At 39.6% G+C, this 23711-nt stretch overlaps 2 protein-coding genes across 4 annotated transcripts; one reads left to right on the top strand and one right to left on the bottom strand.

The window, feature by feature from the left end:
- Positions 1-12071: 12071 nt before the first annotated feature.
- On the bottom strand, positions 12072-15234 carry extl2 (exostosin-like glycosyltransferase 2). The gene is made up of 5 exons (XM_068340862.1): positions 15008-15234; positions 13899-14356; positions 13747-13817; positions 13483-13595; positions 12072-13340 (listed from the first exon to the last, which is right to left on the bottom strand). Exons 1-5 carry the CDS (start codon positions 15010-15012, stop codon positions 12935-12937), a joined length of 1053 nt encoding a protein of 350 aa, XP_068196963.1. The 5' UTR covers positions 15013-15234; the 3' UTR covers positions 12072-12934.
- Positions 15235-19572: 4338 nt separating this feature from the next.
- LOC137612777 (cytochrome P450 3A27-like) lies at positions 19573-23110 on the top strand. 3 transcript variants are annotated; one of them, XM_068341485.1, is made up of 13 exons: positions 19573-19893; positions 20072-20165; positions 20254-20306; positions 20414-20513; positions 20599-20712; positions 20963-21051; positions 21170-21318; positions 21405-21535; positions 21628-21668; positions 21778-22003; positions 22102-22328; positions 22416-22578; positions 22668-23110. In XM_068341485.1, the coding sequence occupies exons 1-13, from the start codon at positions 19823-19825 to the stop codon at positions 22767-22769; spliced, it is 1560 nt and encodes a 519-aa protein (XP_068197586.1). In that variant the 5' UTR covers positions 19573-19822; the 3' UTR covers positions 22770-23110. The 3 variants fall into 3 exon arrangements, with proteins under 3 accessions (XP_068197586.1, XP_068197584.1, XP_068197583.1); XM_068341482.1 differs by having other exon boundaries at positions 19576-19893; positions 21628-21685; positions 21843-22003; XM_068341483.1 differs by lacking the exon at positions 20599-20712 and having other exon boundaries at positions 19575-19893; positions 21628-21685; positions 21843-22003.
- The last annotated feature ends 601 nt before the right edge of the window (positions 23111-23711 follow it).

Raw genomic sequence — 23711 nt, 5'->3', positions numbered from 1 at the left:
TGGCCTCAGAATCCTCATTGATTTGGGTTGATGGGAGCCTCACTCAATCCAAACAACGCGATCACAACACAGCAGGGTCAGGCAGCATGGCGCAGCCAGCAAGCCTCTCCATAGGCTCGCAACAGCCCTCAAGACGCTGGAAGGGCACAGTCTGCAGGACAAATTACGCTAAAACGAGGCATCTTGAGAGATACCCCCCACCCCCTGCTCTCTGTATCTCTCCCCCAGGCGCCCTCTCTCCTCCTCTAGCCCTATCTGTCCCCGACTATCCTCTGGTCGTCCAACGACGGTCATTTGCGTCCACTCTCCTCTTCCGCCACGACAGGCAACGCAAGGACGTTACAATGTGCTCTTAATTGCACCCCCCCCCACCTCCTTACGCTTGTTTGCCGGCAGTGGACGTAATAGCGGGGGGGGGGGTGAGAAAGAGAGAGAGAGAGAGAGAGAGAGAGAGAGAGAGAGAGAGAGTACACAGTGAAGAGCATGTGTGCGTTGCATGTGCTCTCTCTCTCTCTGTCTCAAAGACAACATACCTGGAGATTGCATACCAGACAAGGGTAAAGTAATGCAGGACCTGTGAGTTAAAGAGGAAAGGGCTGCACAGATGTGAAGGAGACACTAGTGTGACCCCAATCCCCACCCTCCCCAAACTGGGAACAAGAGGACAATGCAGAGCCGACGTCAGCTGCAGCCCAAAAGCCAAAGGTGTTACACTTTATGTTTGGGTAACACTGCTAGAAACTAGAATAGAATAGAATAGAATAGAATAGAATAGAATAGAATAGAATAGAATAGAATAGAATAGAATAGAATAGAATAGAATAGAATAAAGTAGATGAAGTTTACCAACTTTGTGTCACTTCACAGTAACAGCACTAAAATGGCTTTCAGTGATGGGGACACTTTGATATGGTGCATAATTAAAGTAGGAAACAAGATTGTTACATTCAACAATTAATACAAAGATATCACAATTTATTACATCCCAAATAGAGCAAATCATTGGTCACTAGATAATTTGTGGCAATCAGTTACCAAAATATTAAGATTACCACATTTCTTGCTCTGAAGGAAAAAAAAAAAAACAGTTTGTAAAATTTTTATGACGTAATCAGCCACATCAAACAAAAAATAATCCTACATAAATAAAATAGAGACACATGATAACTTTTAAATTAATAAGTTTTAAATATTTCCTTCCACACCATACTGTATCTCGCTGTAACTTTGCAATTGAGCGATTTAAGATACGTTGTGTGCAACACTCCCCTCTAGGGGGTGCTATAACACCAAGCAGCCGGACTGAGCAGGACTCAGGGAGTCTCAGGTCTGACCGTGAGGCAGAGGAGAGAATGATGCATGATTTCTTTTTTAAGTATTCAGATTCACTGACAACATAATATGAACAAAAAAATTTGGCTGATACTATAACTTGCATTTTGGACTAAGAACAGCCATTTTTACAACATCTCACTTGTTTCCTGCTTTTTGTTTGGTGTCGATTTAAGCTTGTATCATAAAAGCAACAAAGCATATGGCACTGACTACACGAAGGACACGCCCTAACAGATTGCATTATGTTCTACGTGTATCAAAGGATGTTTTAGGTCAACAAAATTCGTAGACAACAGCATCTATGCAAAACAAGGAAAGGTCAGAGTGTGCAAAGACAGAAGAGGTGGGTAGGAGGATGCTGGCCTCAGGCCCAACATCATAGATATGGTAATGATGTTATTTATTTAGGTCTCTCTACGTGGTCCTATTGGAGAGCCAATACTTATTTTAGGTAGATACAACATGATAAGGGGGGGGGGATAGAGAATAAGAAGGTGATAATACAGAGGAAGCACATAGAAATCTGATTTAAAAGATAAATGTGAATAGATTTATTTCAGACAAATCAAAAAATAATTTCACTTTCTATCCTTTTACATTCAGTCTGTATTAATATTATATTTAGGTGGATATAGACAGAGCACAATTATAATGCAAGAAGGGATTTAAAGGTACAGTTTCCCTCACCAAATTTAGACAATTGTCAAAGCAACTAAGTACCAGTCTGTGTCATATTAGTATAATTTTGACAAAACTGGTCAAGCTATACGAGGTACATTATGCTCTTTAAATAAAATCTATCCTCTGTCTTCTTCTTTTCCTTTCGGCTTTTCCCTTCAGGGATCACCACAGTGAATCAGTTGCCTCCATCTAACCCTGTCTTCTGCATCCTTTCTCTCACACCAACTACCTTCATGTCCTCTTTCACGACATCCATAAACCTCCTCTTTGGTCTTCCTCTAGGCCTCCTGCCTGGTAGTTCAAAACTCAGCATCCTTCTACCAATATATTCACTATCTCTCCTCTGGACATGTCCAAACCATCTCAGCCTAGCCTCTCTGACTTTATCTCCAAAACCTCTAACATGTGCTGTCCCTCTGATGTACTCATTCCTGATTCTATCCATCCTGGTCACTCCCAGAGAGAACCTCAGCATCTTCATCTCTGCTACCTCCAGCTCTTTCTCCTGTCTTTTCCTCAGTGACACTGTCTCTAGACCAAACAACATCGCTGGTCTCACCACAGTTTTGTACACCTTTCCTTTCATTTTAGCTGAAACTCTTCTATCACACATCACACCTGACACTTTTCTCCACCCGTTCCATCCTGCCTGTACACGCTTCTTCGCTTCTTTTCCACATTCTCCGTTGCTCTGGACTGTTAAACCCTAAGTATTTAAAATCTTCCACCTTCTTGATCTCTTCTCCCTGTAACCTCACTCTTCCACTTGGGTCCCTGTCATTCACACACATGTACTCTGTCTTACTGCGGCTAACCTTCATTCCTCTCCTTTCCAGGGCAAACCTCCACCTCTCTAGCTTCTCCTCCACCTGTTCCCTGCTCTCACTGTGGATCACAATGTCATCTGCAAACATCATAGTCCATGGAGATTCCTGTCTAACCTCGTCTGTCAGCCTGTCCATCACCATAGCAAACAAGATGGGGCTCAGAGCTGATCCCTGACACAGTCTCACCTCCACCTTGAACTCCTCTGTCACACCTACAGCACACCTCACCACTGTCTTACAGTCCTCATACATGTCCTGCAGTCTGCCACTCCAGACTTCCTCATACAATACAACAGTTTCTCTCTGGGCACCCTGTCATAAGCTTTCTCCAGATCTACAAAAACACAATGCAGCTCCCTCTGTACTTCTGTATCAGCATCCTCAAGGCAAATACTGCATCTGTAGTACTCTCTTTTGGCATGAAACCATACTGCTGCTCACGAATGCTCACTTCTGCCCTTAGTCTAGCTTCCACTACTCTTTCCCATAACTTCATTGTATGGCTCATCAGTTTTATTCCTCTGTAGTTGCCATAACTCTGCACGTCTCCCTTGTTCTTAAAAATGGGCACCAGCACACTTCTCCTCCATTCCTCAGGCATCTTCTCACTATCTAAGATCCTGTTCAACAACCCAGTCAGAAACTCTACTGCCACCTCTCCTAGACACTTTCATACCTCTACAGGTGTATCATCAGGACCGACTGCCTTTCCACTCTTCATCCTCTTCAATGCCCTCCTCACTTCGTCTTTACTAATCTTTGCTACTTCCTGGTCCACAACAGTCACCTCTTCTACTCTTTGTTCTCTCTCATTTTACTCGTTCATCAACTCTTCAAAGTACTCTTTCCATCTTCCCATCACACTACTGGCACCTGTCAATAGACTTCCATCCCTATCCTTAATCACCCTAACCTGTTGCACGTCCTTCCCATCTCCGTCTCTCTGTCTTGCCAACCTGTATAGATCAGTCTCTCCTTACTGTCCAACCTAGCATACAAGTCATCATAAGCTTCTTGTTTGGCCTTTGCTACCTCTACCTTCACCTTACGCTGCATCTCCCTGTACTCCTGTCTACTCTCCTCAATCCTCTCAGTGTCCCACTTGTTAGCTAACTTTTTTCTCTGTATACACTCCTGTACCTCCTCATTCCACCACCAAGTCTCCTTATATACTTTCCTTCCAGATCACCAACCAAGTACTCTCCCATCTGTCTCCCTGATCACATTAGTAAATAAATAAATATAACATTTCAAACAATAATCCTGAATGCAGTGACAGAAAAGTAATCCTTGGAGGCAACTTCAGCTGAGAAAGTAAGTGCATTTGCTTCACCAAATCAACCAGATGCCATTAAATATTACTGTGTTGTCAATGACACACTATTTAAGTCTATCATAACCCAATTTGAAAGAGATAAAAGTCATTAAAACCACCTCAGCTCATCTCTATGGTGTCCAATCAACCACCGAGTCTAGTGTAGTTAAAATCAACCCTTAGTTCAGGCAGTGTAGGATATTTTTGCAATTGTCCTATTAATTAGATTTGTTAATAAAGAGTTGATACGTTTTTGGCAAACCAAGGTTTAACAGATCTGTGACTACAGTCAGCTGTGACAAGGTGACAGAAACAGGACAGAAGAAGTCTTTAAATTTGGTAAAATCTGCAAGGATAATAAAATTTTTTACTATAGCATTAAATCAATGTTAACAGTAAGAACCATCATACAAATAGCTTTGTATTTTGTGTCGTCAAATATAATTGCCTTTTATACTTTATGAAGGCACAGTTTGTAAGAAGTACCACTGAAAAAAAATTTACCATGTGAAAATTAATGAAAGAACTAGGCAGTCAGAGACTGCACCCCTGAATTAAAATTTTTACTCTGACCTACTTTCATAGGCCAGGGTCATGATCCAACATGTAACTGGTGCATTCTATTTGTCACAAAGTTTCAGATGTTTGTACCTAAAAAGGTATAAAAGTGAAAATGTGACCTTGCCCTGGTTTTTCAAGGTCAAGGTTGTGATCTAATTTTCGTCCCTTTGCCTCCCTGAATATAATGGCTTTTGTTTCGTCTTTCTATCTGATGCGGTTCCTAAGATATGTGCAAAAATATTTCAAGATAGAAATTATCTCAGACCACAGATGAAATCTAGTGCTTTGATCTACGGTTCCTGAGTGTACAAAAGTTGAAATTTGACCTTTACCTAGTCTTGTCAAGATCAAGGTTATCGGTTCATTTTCATCCCCTTTGCTGCCCAAGAAATGTGGTTTTTGTTTCATCTTTCTATATGAAAAAGTAGTGAAGATCATTGGTGGACGGACGGACGGACGAACACACAAACATTGACAATTACAATACATCATCGCTTCGCGGGATGTAATTAAGGAATATGGAAATATGAAATATAGGAAAGTTTTTCAATTATACTCCAGTTTAGTACACTAGTTAAATCTGTGAACTTGCTGCACTTCCAAGATTCATCAGATCATATGTGGAAAATATATGCCACGCCCTGAAGGTTCTTGCTATGTCAGCTGATAACACTCAGAGGTACATATCCTAAAACAAGCTTCATCCTAAATTAAAACAGACAAACTAACTGCTGCCCAGTAAACACGGATTATTAATGATTTTCCGAGCAGATTTTCTCTCAGTGAGTCCTTTAGAATAAAATTAGATTTATTAACACCCCAAAAAAGAGGACTCACTCGTGTGCGGCGATAACAGCAGAAGCAGGCCAAATAGATGACACAAACATGAACCAAAAGATGTCTTATTAACACAGTATAATGAATCAGTTAATTACTGTAAGTGATACACATGCAAAATAGAAAAGGAAAAAAGACAAACGAAAGAGATAAAGACACAGTGAGTGAAAATACATTTCATATTTGTTGAATGAATACTTCTTCTTCTTTTTTTAAGTTGGATGAACACATAAAATGTGTGGAAGTACAAACCGAGGCCCTCAGTGCCCTGATATATTGTGTTCCTGTAAACTCGGGACATCAAAGTGACCTTTAGTGTTGACCCTACTTAAACAAGGTTAATCTGTCCTTCATCCAAATATCAGAAGAGGAAGAATGTGCCTTTTTTTTTTTTAGTTCTCGCCTCTTGCGTTATGAAACGTCCTGCAAAAATAGAAATGATACCTTTATTTTAAAATGATTTACGAAGCAATTCTGTCATCACGTGGTCAAACAGACCGTAACCTACACCACACTATAATGAACAGCTTTGTCAAGATCACGCATTCTGATGGCTAAGGCCACACCGCCGCTGCCGCACAGGGAACAGCAGCACATTCAACTCACCGACTAAAAGTAGAGTGCCAGCAGTTTTTGTCTAAATCAGCTGACGGCAGCGACAGAGTGAAGGAAAGCACCAGCGATGGGGAATACACACATTTATCGCGCACAACGCATGGGGTGAAAACAGGTTTGCGTTCCTAATTGCTGCAGTAGATGCATTCCACATGCAGCTCCCATATGTTTTCAGTCCATTTGTGAACTACTGCTCTTGATTGATCCAAATTTACTCCCGTGGTGGGGATGTGTTTGCAGCAGCAGCAGCAGCATCGTAGTGCTGCAGCACTGAACCATGTGTCTGTCTGTGGTTGTTTAACGCAAACATACATCATTATTTACAACTTAGAGAAAATAGTGTGAAAGTGCGTCTCCTTGATTGATGATACGTGTAATGTTCTGTCCTGTGAGATCAATATGTTCCAAGAACAAAGTTAGAAGCTGTTTTTATTTTATTTATTTTTTTATTATTATTATTTTTTGTTCTGCAGTCTGTGCACATTGACAAAAAAAAAAAGCTAAAGTAAACAGCGCTATGACTGAAGGCCAACAACAAAACAGCTTATAATTTATTCAAACGGGAACACGTGCACGTTTCTTACCGGCGTTTTTATCACCCATGACTCCCTGCGGCGGAGAAGTTGAAGCTACCGTACTTTGCCGAGGTGAGATGAGAGAAGGCGTTTGGAGATGGAGCTGGAGCTGGAGCTGCAGCTGGAGCTGGAGCTGGAGCACACTGGTTTCCTCCGTCACAGACAGAAAGTTGTTGTTTCAGCTGATGACCTGCGAGAGTCCGGGAATGGGAACCAAAACGGGCGAGAGCTCGTCCCCCTGTGCGCACAAGAACGGAGGTAGAGGCGGACTCAGGTGGAGAGGGGAGGCTCGTGTGTGTGCGTGTGCGCGCGTGTATGTGTGTGTGTGTGTGTGTGTGTGTGTCTGCATGTGCGTTCTAGGAGTACGATGAGTGCTAACTTATTTAGTATTGCATGATGATGATTAACCCATTATGAGAATTTTGGGTAGTATTAGGAGTAGTAGGAGTAAGAGTATTACAGTAATAATAGTAATAGTAGAAGTAGTATTGTGTTGTGACACATTTCTTTCCACTATTGGATAAAAAAAAAAGTTCTCTTTCCTCATTTTACCCCTTTCCTTACAACATACGCATACACACATATATACACAGTCACTCATACATACACACACACACACACAAATAGACTATATATATGGTACCTGTGGAGCTAAATCAAAAAATAGTCGTGTGTGTGTGTGTATGCGTGCATGTATTTATTAAATAAAAAAAATATACCTAGTGTTAGAACACAAGTTTTTACCCGAATGCCGTCAATTAAATCATCTTGTTTTGTGTTCTTGACTTTTTGGAATAGAATTCTCAAATCCTTATGGGAAAATGTGTGTAATTCTTTACTTCATGCTCCACTTGAGCCTGCAGAATAATATACTCTTCATTTGGAATTTCACCACATAGTTATGCATACATTTTAAATGTAATCTTATTTTTAATCGGATAAATACTAGATAATTTCCCCAAGCTGATAATTTAAGGGAATATCTATTTATATCTATTCTATTCTATTCTATTCTATTCTATTCTATTCTATTCTATTCTATTCTATTCTGATATTAATTTGAATGACTGTTTAATTACCAGTACAATAATTCCACTTCCAGCCCACAGTGATGATCTCGTATCAAGCATTTGATGAGCCTGCTTTACCGTTAGTAGAGGCATGTGATATTTCTATCAATATTTAATGAATGAATCACAGATCAATAGCTATGACCTGAGCATCTGACTCTTTATTGTGCCTGATATTTGATTAGACTGCAGTAGAGCTCAGACAAAACCATGTATGGTACACACAAAGACTGGTCTCTGCAATAAATATTGCATTTGTCTTTTTTACTTTGTGAAAAACACTTTCCTTTTATTCATCAAAATATTATGAAGTGGATGTTGTCATGCTGTATGCCGTTTTCTGTGGTGTTGTAAAATCAACATCAAGTCATTGCAGTGGTTGACTTACTGTATCTGTGTCCAGCTCACCCCAGACTGTTTCCTAGAGAATACCACGATTGCACACTGACCACTAACTTGCAAAAAACAATGTGGAAAAAAAAACACAATGTGGTATTGTCTAACTGTGCTATTGATCTGCGTTGCGCAAACATCTTTGTCAGCACTCTGATGGGATGCCATTACAAAAGCTAGGTTTCCTCTGATGATATAAAAAGACTGTGCTATTGGTGTAAAATGTTTCATGTCTTTGGGCTGAAGTAGAAGTCTTGAGGCAAAATGCTGTTAAGCTTCATGCTGACATCACTACAAAGCAAGAGTTAATGTCATCGCTACAGCTGCAGTGCATGCTTGAGCATCCTACACCAATGACAAATTGTTCTGATTCCAAACATCTTGTTTCCTGTCACATGACAGAGGCCTCACTGCTCTGTCACGACACAGACCTGATCCTTGCTGGCGTCAGTTCACAGCGAATCAATGAGAGGACCGGAAAGAGGACACCTCTGCTGGGGAAAAAATGGCTCGGCATTGATCAAACAGGAACCTACAGTCCTCTACAGATGCAGTGAGAGATGAGTGTGTGTTTGTGTGAGGGTTGTGTCATTGTACCGCAGAATTACGGCAAGTAATGGCTTCAGGTAAAATACCAATTATGAGAACGTTTTTGTTTGCTTCTGCCTTCTCTTAATATCAAATATTCTCACTCTATTCTCATCTCTTCTCAATATCTGTTTCTCACTTTTTTCTCCATCTCAAATACTCTGTCCCCTTCATTCTTTGCTCTCTCACTTTTTCTACCCCCCCCCCCCCATATTACCCTGTCCTCTCCTGCCCCAGACCTGTATGATATCATCTAACTCGGCAGTGTGTCCTTGGACCCATACAGCAGCAAAGGCATATTGCCTGCCTGTGTACACTGTGTCTTTTTTTTAAACCTCTACCACTTTTCTGTAAAACTATGTGAGCTCCAGGCAGTAGTGTGAGGTTAATGTCCTCATGGGATGCATTGCCATTGTTGCTATTGCAAGATTAATTGCTTAGCTACTCGTCAACTTCCTCAATTACTTTCTGGCTCTCTTATTGCATTTCTTTTTGCCCTATTGTCTATAGTTAAAGTAGTCCAGCTAGGTAATGTGTAGGTATTGCATTGTAGGTGAGACCTAGATACTCTGCAGATACTACAGTGCAGCCTTCTCACTGTAAATTCTACATTGTTCATCTATTTCTAGAGACACTTGCATACTTGTGAAATAGCAATACCTAGTGCATCAATACTGTGTACAGATCGGGCCCAAGGCTTTCATCACCCTCTCTCTTGTTTTAGAAAAAACACACAGTGCTCTTATATTGTGATTGCAAGAAATCTAAACAGTTAATAATTATGATTTGACTTGTATTTTGAACATCCGTATCATCTTACACACTATTTTAAAATGATACTTCTGCTGGTTATTCATTTTTATTATTTTAAAATTGAATACTCTTTGTCTACTGTGATTAATTTTAGAACTATATCTCCTTTACTTTTTTTTTTTACAAAACATCTTACATCATCCATAAATCTTTATTGGTTATCTGGATCAATCAGCTGGATCAAGTGGTTTTTCTTTTTGCTTGTTCATACAAATTCTTGGATAATGCAGAAAACACCTACTATTTATAATTCTAATCTGGATTAAAATTAATTTCTAACATGGAAATCCATGACTTAATATTGCTCATCATCATGTTTACAGTATTTTCCACACTGTAAGGCGCACTGACTGTAAGGCACACCTTCAATGAATTGCCTGTTTTAAAACCTTTTTCATATATAAGGTGCACTGGATTGTAAAGTGTATCAGATTATAAGGCACACCTTAAATGAATGGCCCATTCTAACTCTTTTCATATATAAGGCGCACTGGATTAGATTTGAGAAAAATTAAAGGCTTTTATGTGCGCCTTACAATGTGGAAAATACTGTTCGTAGGAGTTGAAAGATTGACTTTAGCTTTCTGTAACATCTACAGTGCTGCACATAAATGTGATGTGAAGTTAAAATAAGAAATATTTTACATGTCAGATTGTTGCCGACACATTTCTCTGCCATGTACGCAGTCATGGCAATTAAAAACACTTGCAAACACAATCATCTGTCCTACTTCTGGGGACTGAAGTCCTCTCAAAGGTCTGACCCTAGAATCGCCCCTGCACGTATGTAGGAGTGTGTGTGTGTGTGTGTGTGTGTGTGTGTGTGTGTGTGTGTGTGTGTGTGTGTGTGTGTGTGTGTGTGTGTGTGTGTGTGTGTGTGTGTGTGTGCGTGTGTGCGTGCTAGATGAGCTAGATGACATTTGGTTGCTGAAAAAATGAGGTTTTTATGCTGCAATGTTGCCAATAAATTGTTTTAAACACTTTATATCACACTTATTGCCATATTGTGCATTTATTTAATGACAAATTGCTTTGTTTTAAGTGTATCAGCTTGAAACTGCCAATGTTAACCATTAACACCATGTAACTCCAGCAATCAGAAGTGACTGAGCTTGGTTCGAAATCTTTGAATGTTAACTTGATAGGTACTATCAGTACTATCTTTGATTCTAGTGGAGAAACCTTTATAAATACCTGTAGTACAGGCATGGGCAAAGGAAAAGCAATCCTGTTCAGTGAGCATGTGATTTCAAGCCACGCCTACAACAACTTGACGTCATATTTGAAATTAATCCAACAATTTCACTGTTACGCCATGCACGAGGGATTACGATACAAAAACACAATTTTATGTACATACTTTGGTGAAAGTGGATTATATTTCTCCAGGATATATTTTCTGGTTTTCCGTTTGACGTCATCAAACTGCTCTGCCTGGGTTTTTAGTTATTTATGGATTTTTCTGATGCTGGTTTTACTTGTTTCAAAAATAGTTACTTACTGTATCTTGTTTAGCTGTAGCCCCCTTCAGTGAGTCGGCTCCCAGTTTGAGTCCCACTCCCTGTGGACTTTGCAAGTTCTCCCCATGTCTGCATGGGTTTCTCCAGCTTCCTCTCACGTCTAAAAACATGCACTTCAGGCAAATTGTCTGGTTTAATATTGTGAATTTGTGTGTGTGTGTGTGTGTGTGTGTGTGTGTGTGTGTGCTTCCTTGTCTGTCTACATGAAGCCTCGCGGTGCGCTGTCATATGTGCGTGTATGTATAGTCCCATAACACACACACTAGCCTGTAAGCATACAGATAATGGCGCCCAGTGATCAACTTGTAGGGGGACGGTACCTTGCTCAAGGGGCATCTCAGCATGCTGGGGAGGTGTACTGGCAACTCCCACTGCTAGCTGTGACTCCAAATGTTTTTGGTCCACGTTTGCAACTAATGGAGTCTTTTGGAAGACTAAAACATTATCAATGATTTCCTAAAAGTCGATTTGCCTTTATTCAGCATAGTTCTACTTTTACAAAACCCTACCTTGTTTTTCAGCAACAGAACTTTAAGCACTGTAAGCCAAAGCTAAGACCTGCTCTTCCATATGGAAGCAAAATCCGAAAATTGCTCCCAAAACAGAAAAAATAGGGCACATTGGATAAACTTGATTTTTGATGGAAACGTTCCTGCTACACTCATCAAAAACGTGTTTCTGTGTGCCATAATTTCACATGACTAACCAACCTGGGTCAGACTGGAGGGATGATCAATGTCACTGAGAACGTAATGAATGAACAAACATGTATTTAATTATTTAAGAAAGATTTTGTCGTGTGTTTTTTCCATTTACTGAACAGTAACACTCACAGGTTAAAGACTTGTTCTTAAGGTTGAGAATTTGTTCTCTAGTTCAGTGACACAATTTCACATTTAGTCAATGAAAGAAGCAACAATTTATATGATTTTTGTGGGAAATATTTAATAATCCTCAACACCAACCTTAACACTCACCCATCATAACTCAACTCTTAACAACTGATACAATAATAAGCATTGAATTTATGAATGTATACAGAATTTAATTTCAGATACTGTTTTTAGTTTACCAGAACCACATGTTACTCCTAAAAAACTTACAGATATGCACACAAAAAAAGATTGTCAAGTTTTACACGTTGCAGGGTAAGATAATGTTGAAAAGACTGACACCTGGTGGCATGTCATAAGCAGATGAACAGAAGGAAAACAAATATTCTTATCAAACTTCATAATACAGGTAGTCTTCAAAATACCAACATTCGACTTAAGAACATTTGGAGTGCTGCCATATCCAACTACTGTACTGCAGTTCCCCTTTCTGTCACAACCCCCGCCAAGCAACAACGCTGCTTTTGTGCATCTGAAACACTCAACTCCCCCTCTTTTTTGTTTTTGTCTCTGTGAACACCTTTACTTTTTATCGTGGAATGATAAAGCAAAGGCTAGTGAAAATAGTGGTAGTTACGACCATCTCTTTGGTGACAACTCTGACCAACAATAATTATCCCTTCCTTCTCCTCCTTCCTTTGCTCTAAAGGTGAGCTACATGCTACAATACCGTACAAATGATGAACATCAGCAAATGATTCTGGCAGGTTTAATTGGATCGAGAGGTCTATCGAGTGTTTTATTCTTCATCTCCTCAAGGATTAAATTATAAGGAGCAAAATATTCCCGTAAACAAATCTGAATTCAAAAGAAACTTGTCGCATTTTATTGATCCAATTTTCATTGTAAAATGTTTGCTTACAGTCCTGATTCTTCATTCAATTAAAATCAGTCCATGAACTGGCAGGTCCTTATGCTTTTGCCTTGTGGTTCGCATAGGCAGGAAAGCCAAACTGTGTGATCATCAGGTTTGAGAAGGAGAGTGGCATGATGCCATATATCTCCGTCAGCTTGTTCAGACAATAGGATCTTTGAAGAAAGTGTTCAGGGCGATGCCACATACCTTTATAACCACTGATGGCAGTGCTTTCCAGGTTACGCATGTCAACAGGTTTCACAAACACTCCTGAGGGTTTGTTAAAACTGCCTGTAGATTTTGAATGCTTCCTCAAATAAAGTGCTACAACAAAGTTTGTGGCAATGTCATCACAGTTCTGTGTTTCATCCACCAGCTTGTGGACTGCTTGGGGTTGGTCCAGGAACATCTGGAGGTAGCGGTGGTGGAAGAAGGCAGCACCAATCAACACCATAGAATATCTGCAGTAGGTGGATCAAGTTGTCAGATATTTTTTTTAAAAGATATTAAAAGCTTTTATCAGCTTTTATTTGTAAAGTGCTTAACAACACAAAAGCAGCTTTGTCATCAAAATGTAGTGCAGATTGGAGTTTCACAACTAACCTGTCACCTCCACCTGCTTCTGGGTCCTGAAGTTCATAGCCACCATAACTGTACACTCCCCTTGTTGAAACATGTGTCCGTGGGACAAACCCAACAATCTGATCTGGAAATTGCTGTGGAAACAAGATAATAACAATGTTTTGTGTATGGTGCAGAAAAATATACCACAAAATGCTGATTCATTTTATTTATTAGTTATAAACCAAAATGAAATTTAGATAGCGAATGCTTGACATTCATCTGCATTGCTGTGAAATGTATTACCTTCCAGACAGAGAAAGCAAAACCGACATCAGGGACACTGACCAGGGTGTCATCATCCAGCATCAGTAGAGCTGAGGAGCAGAAGAAATAGATCTAACAAATGCGAATGTAAAGGCAACAAATGAAAAATTAGATCTCATAAAATCACTGACCCCTGGTATCAATCTCAGGGAATGGTTGGAGTCTATTTCGCATCATATTGCTGGTCTGCTCTTTGAAGATCACAGGGACAGGATGAGGCCCCAAAGAGTCCCATAGTTTTTGGGGTGTCTCCACCCCAATATTATTCCAGACAATAATAATCTGTTGAAGATGAGGCACTGCCTGGTAATGGTTCAGAATTTTGAGTAAAATGTCTGTGCGATTGTGAGTTTGGATGACAATAGAAAACTTCTCTTCTTCCTCTGCTGTGTCACCACGGCGTCCATTTGCATGAATCTCCTTTTGTGATGTTGACCGGTGTGACACTTCTAGGTGTTTTAGGGCAGCAAGGTCTAGTTTTTCCGTTGTCGGGGGCAACAACGCTGTCAGGGTTAAACCAATCAAGAGTAGCAGCAAGATTACACAATATAAATATGTATGCCTGATCCCCAGGCGGCAACGACGGATCCTGCACCAGGGGTGGACAGAGGACATCCAATTACAATATGACTGCAGTATATATAGACATAAACTACATAAAACAACAGCTGCATGGCAGCGATGCATAGAATTAAATTGAATTTTCACAGAAGCACTAATAATGAATTCATTCAGATTGCGGTAACCTCATGAGGATTTCTGACGATTCATAGTTCATAATATGACGTCATATCAACTCTGTACGTCAACCCAGGATTTCCCAAAAAAGGAATTAATGCGTATAGAAATGGGCGGGGTTTGACAAATCTGACCAATCACATAAAAGTCAACAGACAAGTCAGTAGCGGGAGAACTGCCAGATACATTAACTATCGTTATACGGTAGTTTTAAGGTCTAGACGATAAATTCTCATATAGGCTAAACATGCAAGGGTTTTGGCATTTCCGTACACCAAATAACGTCATTGTAATTTACGTGAATAGCCACACGTCACCGGAACACTCATACCTGCCCACTCATACCTGGCTGGCATCTTCACTGCCAGTCACATCAGCGGCTTATTCATTTAATTGTTTGCGAAACTGCACCGGCAACGCAATTTTTATTTTATTTTTTTTTATAAATGGGTCGAGGACAAAAAATATAAGCGCTCATGAGTTCAGACTCGGAGAAACTCACCTCATCTTGTTGGCACTTCGAACAGCTCAGAAGGGCTCTACAAACATGTTAGCTCAAACCAAAGAACCTCAAGGCAATGGGTCCTGCTTTGATAACGATAGCTGACAAAAGTATGGGTGAAAGGCAGTTTAACAATAAAGGAAATTATCGTATCCCTTAGAATGCTATAAAATTGACAATTTGCTAAATATGTCGCGAAAAATTGGTCTATTGAAACACTTCGTATTACAATGGTAACTTCCTGGTCCCCCTCTCGCAGTGGAACCTTCCGTCTCTGTGTCGCTCGCTGAGCCAACCGGAAGGAGGAGCCTGAAGTCCAAACAGTTGTTCATTTATATTAATACGAATTTAAAAAGACATGAAACATTTACTTTTCTGTGCCGGTCACGATGTGGAAGATGGCCTAATTAGGTTTCAGGATCATAGATAAATCTGTAAAACGTAACATTAACGCATCATAGATTAAGAGCGCCATAAAAGTTGTATTTCCGCTTTCTCAAACCAACCAATCACAGCACAACAAACAGGATGCGACAACTCGGAATAGTCCATGTGATCCTCTTTGTCTATTTATGATAACATTGGACCAAATGAATAGACTAAAAATAAGTGACGTTGAACATAATTGAGTACAATATTTGTGTACATCCGTAACAAATGTTTTCATATGAGACTGATTCAGAATTTTGATTGTGTCCAAATGGTAAAATTGCAGTTTACAAGTTTCACCAGCAAGTGGCAGCAACTTTTGTAATTTTCCCAACTCCTTCCTCAAAGACTAACATCGCTGCGATAAAACTATCAACATTCCATTTTCACGTGGATCAGTTTACAAATGATTATGTGAAACTGAAATTTAAAAAAAAAAAAAAATCATCAGTTTCAAGCGCTCTGAGGTTGAGGTCTGTTATTGGTTCATCCCTGTGTGGTACCTGGGGAGAGGCAACCTCCCCTTGTGTCCAACAACGCCACCTCCTGAGAGTGGGCGTGTGGTGTGGCTGACAATATATTTCACCCTAAGGGACAATTAAAAAGAGGCAGGTATATAGCTGCATAAACAGTTCCCTTAAAACGTTGTTACGAAAGGCTGGTGGATTCGCCTCGGTCTAGGAAGGCCGGTCCCGCAGATGCGAGACCCCTGCTACGGAGGCCCCTGGTGAGACAAAGGTAAAAACACAGGCCCAACATCAACACAAAGCATGCAATAAAAATTAAAAAAAAAAACCTCCACACTTAAAATCTAATAAAAACTATAAAATATCCCACCGTGTTAAAATGGTTAAAAGTACACACCAATGTCATGTCCCACCAGTACAATCCCCCTACAAGGTGCAGGCATCAGCGTAGGTCCGGCCTTGTACAACAAGTATCCTACATCAAAGACACAGTTAGAGAGGGGGACCACCAGCATCGACAGCATCCTTTAAAAACAGATCAAATTCAGGAGGGCAACAAAGAACAGAAAAGAAAGAAATTAAAAGTACAAATTCTTCCAATAAAACAGTGGCTGGCCTGGTCCCTTTAAGAAAAAACAACCATGTTAGATGTCAGCCTCATTAAAACAATTTAACACAAACAACTCTTAACATAACTAAAAGGTGTGGGCCTAATTTTTGGTCTGCTCAGCTGTCCCACCACATATTTGGACAGGAAGAGTCGTGGTTGACGTTCTGTCGCTACCAAACAAACCAGCAATTTGACCAACATATCCCAATGCATATACATAAAATATTCAATCAAAATGTGTATTTTAGTCATTTACCACGCAGCCTGGCAGCTCAGGTCTCAATGAAGTAAATAATTGACAGATTTCATTGCTGAAGTCTGTGTCCTCCATATATATATATATATATATATATATATATATATATATATATATATATATATATATATATATATATATATATATATATATATATATATATATATATATATCACGGGAGCCTTGACACAGGGCCACAGAGACACGCAGACTGGGGGGCAGGGGGAGAAACACAGATTGGGGGGGGGACAGACAGACAGACAGGTGGGGGGAGACAGACAGTCTGGGGGAGACAAATATTGTGGTACTGGGATATGTCCTTCCAGTAAACATTGAGTTGGTGAAAGCAGTGGTTCTCAACCAGTAGTCCCCCAGTGTTTCCTTTAGGAGTTCCAGTTGGTCCCCAGTTAAACGAGTTGGTTGGGCCTGTATGGCTCCATTTGGTCTTGTGTGTGTATGGAAGGGGGAATTGTTTAATAAAATTTGAAAATAACATAATTGTCCTCTTTGATGATTTCATTCATTTTATTTCCATTTTTATAGATGTTGGGGAAGGCTTGGTACAGTATAACATAATGGTTCTACAGGCAAGCACATGAGTGCAGGTGGTTTCAAAGAGTTTTCTCTGAAACAAGAGATACAAGGTACTATATATAAAATTGTAAAATGACAGTAATTCAGTCAGGTCCATTCTAATCAAAGATTTTTTAAAAAAAAAGGAACTGACTCTTACTCTTATTTTTACTTCAAGTACATTTAAACGCATTTATTTTTGAATACTTAAGTACATTTAAAAGCAAGTACTTTTTTACTCTTGCTCAAGTAATGTAATGACTGGGCTACTCTTACTTGTAGCGGAGTAAATTTTGACCAGAAGTATTTGTACTCTTACTCAAGTACTGGGGTCAAGTACTCTGTCCATCTCTGAACATGTATCACATCCTAATTGGACCCAAAACAACATCTGACCTGGCAATTGAGTGGATGTGATGCAGCTGTGTTATCTGCCTGCCTGTATAAGTTCCCACACCTGCAAATGGAGAAAATAGGGTTGTTAGACAGGATCCGAGACTTCTTTTATGTGACGGGTAGTAGGGGCTTCTTGTTCTTCTTCCTATTTTATAACACGGAAAACTGTCAAAAATCAAGACGTGAACACCGAGCAGTAAGTAGCCTGTCAGAACATCACTCTTAATTCCTGTGATTGTTGGTAAAGGGGTTAAATAAATTAAATATTTTATTTTTCTGCTCTGCAAACAGTACTGGAGTATCATGATCACTCTTAATATCCCATGTTAAGATCATCTCTATGTCACTAGGATTAGTGTTTATGGCCAAAAGAAAATTTCTAATTATGCCCCAAAGAGACAATATTTTAATGCTTACAACTGAGTGTAAGACACTTTTTTTTCTAACAGTTTTTGGATTAGTAAAATCAAAGCCAATTACAGAATCAAATCAAGTAAACATATTGAAACAAAAGGCTCTGAGAGGATATGTTGGGCAGATTTGTCTCCTAAAACCACTGAAACCATAGCTGTGGGCCATTTGATCCCAGGAGCTCTCCGATAATGACAAAGCTGGTTGTTTTTACTCAACAAAACTATCTGGAAACAGTTTGGAGTCTTGTTCTGCTCAGAGATAATCTGCCAGAGTCTGACTGAGCATCATAAACTGTAGATGAGAAGATGAGAAAATGCTCGCCACTAGCCCCAATTGGATATTTCTGATGAATAAAGATGTGACCCCATCCTGTCTATTGTCTAATGAGACTGCCATGGAGGTTAAACAACAGGCTCCCCTTTTTTTAATTAATCAAAACTTAAATATGTTGCTCAGAAAATATAAATAACAAATTAGTAAAAATAAAATAAAATTACAATCTGATATTTTCACTGCTGATTAGTGGCTGTACTTTTTGCTTCCCTTTTCTCTTGTCAAAACAGGAATTAAATGAGGCTCATTAAAGTTTGTGCAACGATCTCTTGTAGCAGTGGGCAGGAAAACTGCTTTGCCAGAAAGGGTTTTGAGCTTTTTTCTGTACTTTTTGAGCTCTTTATTGTGTAAAAAACAAACAAAAAAAAACCAAGTCATATTTTAAAAATTGTTATTTACCATTTCTGCTCGACAAGGAACAACACTGTATTCCTGGTTTGCCAATTAAGAGTACATAATGACATTTTCAAAATATCAAAAACTTCCTTTCGGCTTGTCCCATTAGGGGTCACCACATTGTGTCATCCTTTTTCCATTTTAGATGAACACTCATTTGTCCAAGCTTGGGGCGGCTTACAGTTGACACTGGCTTGTAGGGTTTCAGATGTTATCGTGTTCATATATTTAAGATAATGGAACTCCTGGGTTAGATTGTTTTGGTCTATTTCATGTCAGTCCGCCAAACAGAACCTTCCGTGATTGAATCATTTGACAAAATCGAGAGACAAGTGTCTCAGACCTACAAACAAACAAAACAAAACAAAAAAGCACACACACTGTTAAGATGTGTGATCTCATTAGTCTATATTTATATTATAAAATTGGGGGAAGTTCTCTTTAGCTGCTGTATTTCTGTTTTTGTTTTACAAATGTACTTCACATGGTCGTTTTTGTTTATGTCAGCCTGGATGTGTGAAAATTGCTTCATAACTATGGGTGAAGAGGAATGTGACAATCAAAACACAACACACACACACCCCCAACACACACACACACACACACACACACACACACACACACAGTGCCCCACCCCACCCAATGTGCTTTCCCTCTCGGTAGTCTAAAGTGGTGTAAACACTGACTGCTATGTTAGAATAGGGACTTGACTGCTGTCTTTCAACTAGTTGTGAACATGAAAGGTCATGTTTGTCGACAGATGATAAACTGCATAACTGTACATGTTGTGTCATCTTTTGACTGTGTTGTTCTGATGGTTCAGATATGATCTTGTGTTGCTAGTTTGCTTTCCAACCAAATCAAACCACCTCAGCATTTTTGAAAGCTTCACAGCGAAAGAAGAACAGTTCCAATCGACAGCGGAGTTCCCTGGAGCACAGATGGTCTTGTTTCCAAATTTTTCCATCGAGACATGGACACTAATCGCTTTGATCCTCGTTCTCATCCTAGTGTAAGTTAATTATAACTGTGTGTCACATTCACTGTAGAATTCACATTTACTTCATAATTTATGATTCCTGATTCCTCATTCCTGAAGGAAACAGGAACTGTAAAATTTACTTTATGGAACTCTTAAAAACGTGCTGCAGGAATTTGGCTTCTGGGTTGTATTTCTGTTTAATCCTCAGCTATGGATACGCACCATATGGCTTTTTCAAGAAAATTGGCATCCAGGGGCCCAAACCTTTGCCCTTCATTGGGACATTTTTGGAGTACAGGAAGGTGAGTTGATTATTATAAATTATAAATTATTATGCTGCAGGCAACAGTGTGGAATTTCTTGATGCTGTATTTGTTGATATCTTTCTAGGGCGTCCACTATTTTGACACGGAATGCTATGAGAAGTATGGAAAACTGTGGGGGTAAGCATGTTCTTACCGTCAGTAATTAATCAAATGTCTCATATGGTTTAACTCTCATGTAAAAGACACCAAAGGTAACTGTAACTGAATCTGCTCTTACATTGAAGGCTGTATGATGGCAGGCAGCCGCTGTTGTGTGTAATGGACACGGCGATGATCAAAACCATCTTGATTAAGGAGTGTTATTCTACTTTTATCAACAAACGGGTAAGAAAATAACCAGGCCAGCCACAGTTCTCCATGTTGCCATTAGTGCAATTTATTTAACGTGTGTTTTTGTATGTGGATTTAGGACTTTGGCCTAAATGGACTATTAAGCAATTCTCTATCAGTAGTAGGAGATGAACAGTGGAGAAGGATTCGGAGTACGCTCTCTCCTTCATTCACTGGTGGACGACTGAAAGAGGTTGCAACTGACTTTAAAATGTTTTTAGTTCATTCTTTAACACAACCATTATTCACAATGCCTGAGTTAAAGCTTCATTAACCCCTTCTTCTGCAACGGAAGAAGAAGGGGTTAATGTAAATAAAGAATGAATGATTCAAAAGTACAATGACCAGGGTCGGTCAATGATACCTGCATTTAAATTTCACATATTATTTTAATTACAGCTTCAACAAAAGGGCTGATGTTTCTTTTTTATGTTTTTGGGCAGATGTATGCAATAATGTTGCAGCACTCAGGTAACCTGATCAATAGCATTTGCAAGAAGGTAGAGGCAGATGAAGTCATTGAGGTTAAAGAGTGAGTAATGTTCCTGTGTCTCATCCTTAGGATTATTCCTCCATAGTAATCCGTCTTTCCTACATATTATTCCAGAAGTTAGTCAAATGGAATGACACTTTTGCATTTGTTTTCAAAGAATATTCGGACCCTACAGTATTGACATTGTGACGAGCTCCGCCTTCAGTGTGGATGTGGATTCCATCAACCGCCCCACTGATCCTTTCCTTGTTAACGTAAAGAAAATGGTCAGTTTCACCATCCTGGATCCTTTGATCGTCCTTGTGGGTACGTCACACCTTTTTTTTCTTTCTAGAAAGTTCGTGTCCCTGAATTAATAGCGTCTTAAAAAATTTTTTTGTTGTTGCTTTCAGTCCTGTTTCCATTTTTGGTGCCAATTTTGGAGAAGATGAATGTGTCACTTTTCCCAACTCAACTCTCGGATTTCTTCTCCAACTTTTTAAAGACAATCAAATCGGATCGAAAGAAGAAGAATGAACGCAAAGTGATGTGTTAAAGCGTTCATCCACAATACAGTTGATGTTGGTTTATGTCATCGGTCTATAATTTTTTTTCTTTTTTCTTTTTGTTTTGCAGTATCGCGTGGACTTCATGCAGTTGATGGTGGATGCTCAGATGTCAGAAATCAAGGAAGGTATTTTCTTGCATGCATAAATTACTTTTCTGGTTATTAATATCAATAATTACTTCTTAATAACTTAATAAGAAAGTTGCACTTTGACTGAGCGAAGAAAAGAACAAAGAATCACATTATGAGCTATTACTTGGACCATGGTGCGTTTGTGTCACAGGGCTGACCGATGATGAGATCCTTGCTCAAGCACTGGTGTTTATCTTAGCGGGATATGAGACCACTACCAATTCACTAGGATTTCTAGCCTACAACCTGGCAACCCGCCCTCAGATCCAAAAGATCCTGCAAGAGGAGACTGACAGAACCTTCCCAAAAAAAGTTGAGTATTTCTGTGTTACTGTAACTAATTGAGCCTATATGAGTAACTGATTATGTGCTCCCAAGTGAGAAGTTATTTATATTGAAGACACTTTCAGAGTCAGCCAACCTATGAAGCTCTGGTACGCATGGAATACCTGGACATGGTGGTCAATGAGACGATGAGGCTGTACCCGTTTGCTCCTCGGTTAAATAGAATTTCAAACGCTGCTGTGGAAATAAACGGCGTGACCATCCCTAAAGGAACTGTCATCGTGGTGCCAGTTTACACTCTCCATCGTGACCCTTTGTTGTGGTCCAATCCAGAGGCCTTCCAACCCGAGAGGTACTGCAGTGGGTTAACGGAAGGTTGCGTTCTGATTTAACACCAGATTTCATCAACAGCTTAAAATACAACTGCATCTATTTGTAGGTTCAGAAAGGAAAACAGATGCAACATAGAACCTCATGCCTTCCTGCCCTTTGGAGAAGGGCCGAGGAACTGCATCGGCATGCGATTTGCCATCTTAATGATGAAGCTGGCGATGGTGGAGATCCTTCAGCGCTTCAGTTTTGTCACCTGTAAGGAGACGGATGTGAGTAGAGTCTCACTTGAAAGAGTGACATATTCTTACCAGAAGTCGGGCATCTAGAGGATTGACAGATTTATTTATTTTTCTTCTAGATTCCAATGGAGCTGGCAAAAGATGCTTTTGTCAAACCTAAGAATCCCATAAAGCTGAAGCTGGAGCCGAGAGAAACTGTCGCTGATGCTTCCCCAAGTTGAATCTGATTAGTACAACCTGGTAGTTCCAGTTTTAATCAAATCATCATCTTCGGAACAAACCCAAATCACACATTGCAATCTCTAATCAGACTTCTAGAGTCACGTACTGTACGCCTCATTTTTGGTACATTGTGTTACATTTTAACAAGCACCTGTACTCGGCGCTGGTTCAGGGGACTTAAGGTGACCTAAGAAAATGTTTATTTGGGTTGAGATGACTATATCATGTTATGATTTATATAATTGAAATATTTCAAAGATGACTGCGGTAATAAAATGTTCACTTTCCTTCAAAAAATAATTTTGATTTCAAACCGCAAAAGAATAAATTTAGCATTTGCTCAGTAATTCTGCTTTTGTTATTGTCTACATTGACTTTTCTGACGTGGAGACATGTTCAGAGTTGTTCAGGGACAGAGTCGGCACAATCAGTTTTTCTCTGCGTGTCCTCACATCAAAATCTGGAACAGATGGAAACACAGATGACGAGAGCCGTTTTTCTTTCTTGAACCGGTTTTTCTGCTTTAGGTTCTTCAGGTGCCCATCTAAAAAAGTGGGTGGTGTGACATTTAATCTGCCACACCATTGTGCGTAGCCAACCTTTGTTTTAGTCACATCTATTCATACTGAACTTGGCTGAAGTACTTCCATTTGTGCTGCACACAAATGGAATGAGTTTCAAAGATAAGTTTGGGTTGTATTTTATTTGAACATCATTTGAAAAAAGATCAGTGCTGGTCCACTCTTCCTACGAGAGGTCTTGAGAAATGTTTTTGCTGTGTGTAAACCAGTCCCAACACTGGTATCCGAGAACCCTGAATCTGCAGACGTATCCCATTTTCTATACAAAGTGGGTAAAACCCTTTAGAGCTATTGTGACGGGTTTTCTTTTGTCTTTAAAAAATTTTTTTTTTATGGTTTCAGTATCAGGTCGAACTCAAA

This window comes from Antennarius striatus, chromosome 18 (genome assembly GCF_040054535.1).
Source record: "Antennarius striatus isolate MH-2024 chromosome 18, ASM4005453v1, whole genome shotgun sequence".
NCBI lineage: Eukaryota > Metazoa > Chordata > Actinopteri > Lophiiformes > Antennariidae > Antennarius > Antennarius striatus.
The sequence above is the reverse complement of the archived record's forward strand: the minus strand, read 5'-3'. Positions and strand labels throughout refer to the sequence as shown.

What these genes read in the sequence shown, in the direction of transcription:
- extl2 (XM_068340862.1), bottom strand. An exon ending in TTGCTTTCTCTGTCTGGAAG is followed by an intron (nt 13,596 to 13,746) that starts GTAATACATTTC and finishes TTGTTTCCACAG; the next exon opens with CAATTTCCAGATCAGATTGT. An exon ending in GAAGCAGGTGGAGGTGACAG is followed by an intron (nt 13,341 to 13,482) that starts GTTAGTTGTGAA and finishes CACCTACTGCAG; the next exon opens with ATATTCTATGGTGTTGATTG.
- LOC137612777 (XM_068341485.1), top strand. Translation starts at nt 19,823, where the DNA reads ATGGTCTTGTTTCCAAATTTTTCCATCGAGACATGGACACTAATCGCT. An exon ending in TTGATGGTGGATGCTCAGAT is followed by an intron (nt 21,669 to 21,777) that starts GTCAGAAATCAA and finishes ACTTTGACTGAG; the next exon opens with CGAAGAAAAGAACAAAGAAT. An exon ending in GAGGCCTTCCAACCCGAGAG is followed by an intron (nt 22,329 to 22,415) that starts GTACTGCAGTGG and finishes ATCTATTTGTAG; the next exon opens with GTTCAGAAAGGAAAACAGAT.